Raw genomic sequence first — 6,439 nt, 5'->3', positions numbered from 1 at the left:
ATTAGAGGACACAGTGGCTTTTCTCTCCCTTTGTCATCACCCACCAAGTTCATCCATGGTTTCTACTGCCTCTGAGCATACAGCCGCCAGTTTATACTTAGATCGATAGAGAGCTCTGATTTGTTTATTAGACTTTGGCTGTGGGGAGCCAGTGGAATTCATTTCATAAGGAAGAATCAGCAATTTTTATTCTGTCTCTGCATGCTTCATGTCAGTGGGCCACCTTTAAGATGAAGCACATTCCAGATATGAGAGTCTACACATGTGTGCATGCTAAGTTGCTTCAGTCATGTCCAAATCTTTGCAGCCCTGTGGACTGAAGCCCACCAGGCTCCTCTGTCCATGGGATTTCCCAGACAAGAATACTGGAGTGGGTCCCCATGCCCTCCTCCAGAGGATCTTCCCAGCCCAGGGATCGAACCCACATGTCTTATATCTCCTGCATTGGCAGGTGGATTCTTTACCACTGAGTCACCAGGGAGGCCCCTGAAAGTCTATAGTTGAATGTTAAAGATGGTTTTTACTCTGTGCTTAATATCTGCTAGCCCTGGAGAAGAAAATGGCAACCCATTCCAGTACTCTTGCCTGGAAAATCCCATGGACGGAGGAGCCTGGGAGGCTGCAGTCCATGGGGTCGCAAAGAGTCGGATACAACTGAGCGACTTCACTTTCCTTTCACTTTCCTTAATATCTGCTGTAGCCCTGTCTAGAAGTGTCAGGAAACTTGAATTCTTCTGTGGTTTTATGAGCCAGGAAGTCTGCTTTCCCGTTGGTCTTCATTTTATTCTCAAACTAAGGGCAGTCATTCTTCCTTCCCTTCCAACTCCAGGGCCTGAGCCATTTCAGCTTCATGGTATAGCTCATGCCACCACTGCTGCTATTAGTTTTGTTGTTTTGGTTTCTTTTTAACCTGGTATTTGAGGCTTTTTGAGACTCATGTCTCCTTTTAATAAGCCAGACTCTAATGCTTGAATGCACGCTGTTCTACGGAGACTGCTGAACAAGCCAACATTGGGAATAAGAATCAGAGAATTAGATTGCTTTTCTTCACTGTCTGAAGACTCAGGGGTTGAGGAACAGCGAGCTTAGCATGGCTGAGGAGACTTCCTACATGTCATGTTAGTTGGTCTCTGTCCTGCTGCTGTTTCCTACCTCGGAACCAGTTTTGGGTACACAGGAATCAGTATATATCATCCTATTTTTGAATCTGGACCTTTGGTCTGGAAAAGCAATTTTCAGTCTTTTTTTTTTTTTTGCCATGATACACCTGAAAAATATGTTCCCACCAGCAACTTGTTCCCACAAACTTGGAGTAAGGCAATATTATACCATAGATTTGTATATATGCAGGTGGCCATGTTTTCCACTCGAGAAAGCACATCAGAACACAAGGGAGTGAAATTTATGTTAGTATAAACTTAATCAAATTAATTAAATATATATATGGCCTACAGATTGGAGAGATTTTTGATTCACATATCTAACAAGAGTTGGTATACAGAATATATATTTTTAAATGCTTAAAATTCGAAAACAGTCACCCAAATTTTAAAATGGACAAAGAATTTAAATAGACATTTTTTTCCAAATAAGTACACAAATGACCAACAAGCAAATGAAAAGATGCTCCACATCATTAGTCATTCAGTTCAGTTCAGTCGCTCAGTTGTGTCCGACTCTGCGACCCCATGAATCGCAGCACGCGAGGCCTCCCTGTCCATCACCAACTCCCGGAGTTCACTCAGACTCATGTCTGTCAAATCGGTGATTCCATTCAGCCATCTCATCTTCTGTCGTCCTCTTCTCCTCCTGCCCCTAATCCCTCCCAGCATCAGAGTCTTTTCCAATGAGTCAACTCTTCGCATGAGGTGGCCAAAGTATTGGAGTTTCAGCATCAGTCCTTCCAATGAACACCCAGCACTGATCTCCTTTAGAAATTAGGGAAATGCAAATCAAAGCCACAATGAGTATCCACAGTTTGTATCCACTAGGATAGCTATAATAAAAAAAAAAAAAGTAAAAAGTGTGGAAGAGGATGTGGAGAAACTGGAGCTCTCATCTTTTTCTGGTGGGGATATAAAATGGTTCAGCCATTGCAGCAAATAGTTTGGAAGTTCCTCAAAAATCTAAACATAGGATTATCATAAAAAAATAATAAAGTTAGTTGTTCAGTTGTGTCCAACTCCTTGTGACTCCATGGACTGTAGCCCACCAGGCTCCTCTGTCCATGGGGATTCTCCAGGCAAGAATACTGGAGTAGGTAGCTATTCCCTTCTCCAGGGTATCTTCCCAACCCAGTGATCAAACCCCGGTCTCCTGCATTGCAGGCAGATACTTTACCAGGGAAGCCCCAAGAATTGTCATATGACCCAGCAATTCTACTCCTAGGTATATACCTAAAACAAACAAGGGTTGGGGAGTAACTGCTTAATGGATACCGGATTTTACTGTTGAGTAATAAAACTGTTTAAGAACTAGATAGAGGTGATAGTTGTACAACATTGTGAATGAACTAAATACCACTGAATTGTTCACTCTGAAATGTTTAATTTGATCTTATGATAATTTCACCTCAATAGAAAACATAATGAAGCATTCAGATTTAGGCATTTTATTATTACTAATAAGAACCTAGTGACACAGCTAAACCTATGAAGACAGTGTAGTCTGAAGTGCTCTGCCATGACAATATCACTTCTATTTCTCTTTCCTTTAATTCTCAGCTGAGTGCTCATCACTGTGTACATAAAGATGCATGGATTTTTTAGTAGGTGTGTTGTATTTGTAGGCATACAAGTCATTGTGCTTCATTTCTATCAGTCAGCTTATTTTGAAGGGAACATAACTCTTGATTTCTTTAGTTCAATTGTGTGTATGTGTGCATGCTCAATCATACTGAATATGACCCAGGGGTCGAACCCAGGCCTCCTGCTTGGCAGGCAGATTTTTTTTACCACTGAGCCATCCGGGAAGCCCTTAGTTCAATTATCAATCCTGTTTAACCAAGTCTTAAAGATACCTATAAGGTTGTGTTTCCCTTCCCCTTGTTAACATCTTAAGCCCACTTTATCACCATGCCACTATGCTAGTGTTTCTCAGAAGTGAAAACTGTGGACCACTAGCATCAGAATCACCTGGCCCCAAATCCAGACCTACTTAATCACACCATCTAGGGGGTGACCTCAGGAATGTGCATTTTTATTTTAAGTTCCATTGCCATATGCTTTTGTGTGTAGATACGGGGACCATTGAGCTTCTCAGGTGGCTCAGTGGGTAAAGAAGTCGGCTGCCAATGCTGGAACCACAGGAGATGTGGGTTTGATCCCTGGGTTGCAAATATCCCCTAGAGGAGGCAATGGCAGCCCACTCCAGTATTCTTGCTGGGATAATCCCCATGGACAGAGGGACCTGAGGCGGGAGGGGGCTACAGTCCACAGAGTCAAAAAGAGCTGGACACAACTGAGTGACTAAGGATGCGTGTACTTGGACTATTAGTTTAGTCTTGATTTACTTTTAATAATTAATTTACTAATTCATTCAACTGAACATATTGAGTACCCATTAGGGCACTATGTGAGATACTGTAGTGAGAAATGGAAACCACAATTTGCAAAAAAACAAAACCCCACAAACAAACAAAAACCCTGTATTGTGATTCACAAAATAGATTAACTGCTGGACTGTAATGTGCAACATAAAGTATCTAAACTCAAATTATTTTAACACCTGCTCATTCAGAACCGTGTATCCCAAGATTGACCTATGATGGGATTAGTATCCTTATAGCCATATGAGGATACAGTGAGAAGTCAGCCGTCTGCAAGCCCAGCAGAGGGCCCTCACCAGGAACCAGATCTACTAGCATCTTGATCTTGGATATCCCAGCCTCCAGAAGGGTGAGAAATAAGTGTCTGCTGCTTAAGCCAGACATTTTGCTATGGCAGCCTGAGCAGACTAAAGACAGGAAGTGGAGACCTCACTGCATTCCTTCCCAAATCCACCTCAACACCTCACTGCAGCCACAGTCATTTTTACCTACATCTGGACTCTCCATCAGCATCATGCTCTAAGGTCACTCTCAAGGCTAGTGCCTGGATTTCTTAGCACTGAAGATCTCCAGCTCCTTCTCACCTTTTTCCTCTGCCACCCTCCACACATACTTTCCCCATCATAGTGCAAAGTGGCTCTTGAGAGCTCACCTCCCATCCCTGGCCACAGAAAGGAAAAGAGGCCTTCCCTTTAAGGACAGTGCCTGGAAGTCTCACACACTCTCTCCTCTTAAAGCCTGTTGTCAAGAACTCAGACTCATGGTCATTCCTCACTGCAAGAGAAGTTGGCTGTTATGGCCATTTTTTCCTCACTGTCCATGTGCCCAGCTAAAATTGGGAGGTTCTTACAGAGGATGGAGGAGAAGAAATATCAGAAGACAACTAGCAGGCTCTGCCACAGTGGCGTGTCTCAATTCTGATTTGTATCACCAGGAAATCTGATACTAATGAAGTACTCAAGATTATGAATGAATTATTAGTATTTCTAAAACAGGAGTAGATGCAGGGTCACGTCTTTGTTAACACTTACTCTCTCTCCCTCGTATTTTGATGTTTTCTTGAGAGGTAGTGCTAAATTCCACAGTAGGGAATTGAGTAAAACACGATCTTATCGATGCCTCGGTCTGCTGTGAATCACTGCTGCTAATAGTTATGGCATGTTTTAGTTGTTCCAAACCTTTGTGGTTTTGTCAGATGTGAATATATTAATGAGAAAGTGTCATGCATTTATCTTAATGGCAATCGTCTTGGCTCTCATGAAGGGAAAAAGGTTAAGAAGTCTTACACCAACATTTCTCCATCAGCCTGAGAGGACGTCGCGGTTGAGCCGTCGAGAAGAAAAACTGCCATGTCCACTGCTTTGGCAAAACCTCAGATGCGTGGCCTCCTGGCCAAACGTCTGCGATTTCATATTGTTGGAGCATTCGTGGTCTCCCTGGGGTTTGCAACTTTCTATAAGTTTGCTGTGGCTGAAAAAAGAAAGAAGGCATATGCAGACTTCTACAGAAATTATGATTCCATGAAAGATTTTGAGAAGATGAGGAAGGCTGGTATCTTTCAGAGTGCAAAGTGATTTGGAATATAAAGAATCTCTTTGGGTTGAGTTCCTTGGAAGTTTGTCACTTTCCTGTGCTCCTGAACTATGAAACTGACTATCTGGGGTGAGAAAGAGTCTCTTAATAAATAAACAATTAACAACAGCAACAACAAAAAGAAGTCTTACACCAAATGAGCTCTGAAGTGCTAATCAGTTCTAAAACATCTGCGATTCAGGGCATATAAATTCTCTTGTGCGTGGACCGCTTGAAATAGAATCACATAGGAAGCTTGTTAACAATACAGATTCTTAGGCTCACCGATACTGATAGAATAAAAGTCAAGGGGAGTGAGGCCCAGAAATGTGCCAACTGCACAAGTTCTCCAGGTGATTCTTAGGAGCACAAAAGTTTTAGTGCATTTCCTGGGTCTCTTTGAGAAAAAGTCTGGCTAATACTTTTTATCATCTCCCATGAATTAACTCACCTGCATCTAGCTGCCAGGCTGAAACACGCACAACTTGAGTCAGAGGCTACTTGCTTCTAGAGCAGGGGTCCCCAACCTCCAGGATCTAATGCTTGATGATCTGAGGTAGAGCTGCTGTGACAATAATAAAGGGCACAATAAATGAAATGCACTTAAATCATCCCAAAACCATCCCCAGCATGGTCTGTGGAAAAACTCGTCTTCCACAAAACTGGTCCCTGGTGCCAAGAAGGTTGGGGATATCTGCTCCAGAGGATGATCAGTAGTGGATTTTACTAGCTGTTCCTCACAACAGCATGATGTTGACCTGCTGCGGTCTACAGCATCACTGACACTGCGTTTCTTTGCAGCTTGGAGTTTCAGTGGAAAATTACATACACCTCTTGAAATCACTGCAGATGGTGATTGCAGCCGTGAAATTAAAAGATGCTTACTCCTTGGAAGAAAAGTTATGACCAACCTAGATAGCATATTCAAAAGCAGAGACATTACTTTGCCAACAAAGGTCTGTATAGTCAGGGCTATGGTTTTTCCAGTAGTCATGTATGGATGTGAGAGTTGGACTGTGAAGAAAGCTGAGTGCCAAAGAATTGATGCTTTTGAACTGTGGTGTTGGAGAAGACCCTTGAGAGTCCCTTGGACTGCAAGGAGATCCAACCAGTCCATTCTAAAGGAGATCAGTACTAGGTGTTCATGGGAAGGACTGATGCTAAAGCTGAAACTCCAGGACTTTGGCCACCTCATGCGAAGGGTTGACTCATTGGAGAAGACTCTGATGCTGGGAGGGATTGGGGGCAGGAGGAGAAGGGGACGACAGAGGATGAGATGGCTGGATGGCATCACCAACTCCATGGACATGAGTTTGAGTG

General features: G+C 42.9%; 1 protein-coding gene across 1 annotated transcript; it reads left to right on the top strand.

The window, feature by feature from the left end:
- Positions 1-4,854: 4,854 nt before the first annotated feature.
- LOC138082384 (cytochrome c oxidase subunit 6C-like) lies at positions 4,855-5,144 on the top strand. The gene has a single exon (XM_068975671.1). The coding sequence runs from the start codon at positions 4,897-4,899 to the stop codon at positions 5,119-5,121; it is 225 nt and encodes a 74-aa protein (XP_068831772.1). The 5' UTR covers positions 4,855-4,896; the 3' UTR covers positions 5,122-5,144.
- Positions 5,145-6,439: the final 1,295 nt, after the last annotated feature.

Source organism: Capricornis sumatraensis, chromosome 7 (assembly GCF_032405125.1).
Source record: "Capricornis sumatraensis isolate serow.1 chromosome 7, serow.2, whole genome shotgun sequence".
Lineage (NCBI taxonomy): Eukaryota > Metazoa > Chordata > Mammalia > Artiodactyla > Bovidae > Capricornis > Capricornis sumatraensis.
The sequence above is the reverse complement of the archived record's forward strand: the minus strand, read 5'-3'. Positions and strand labels throughout refer to the sequence as shown.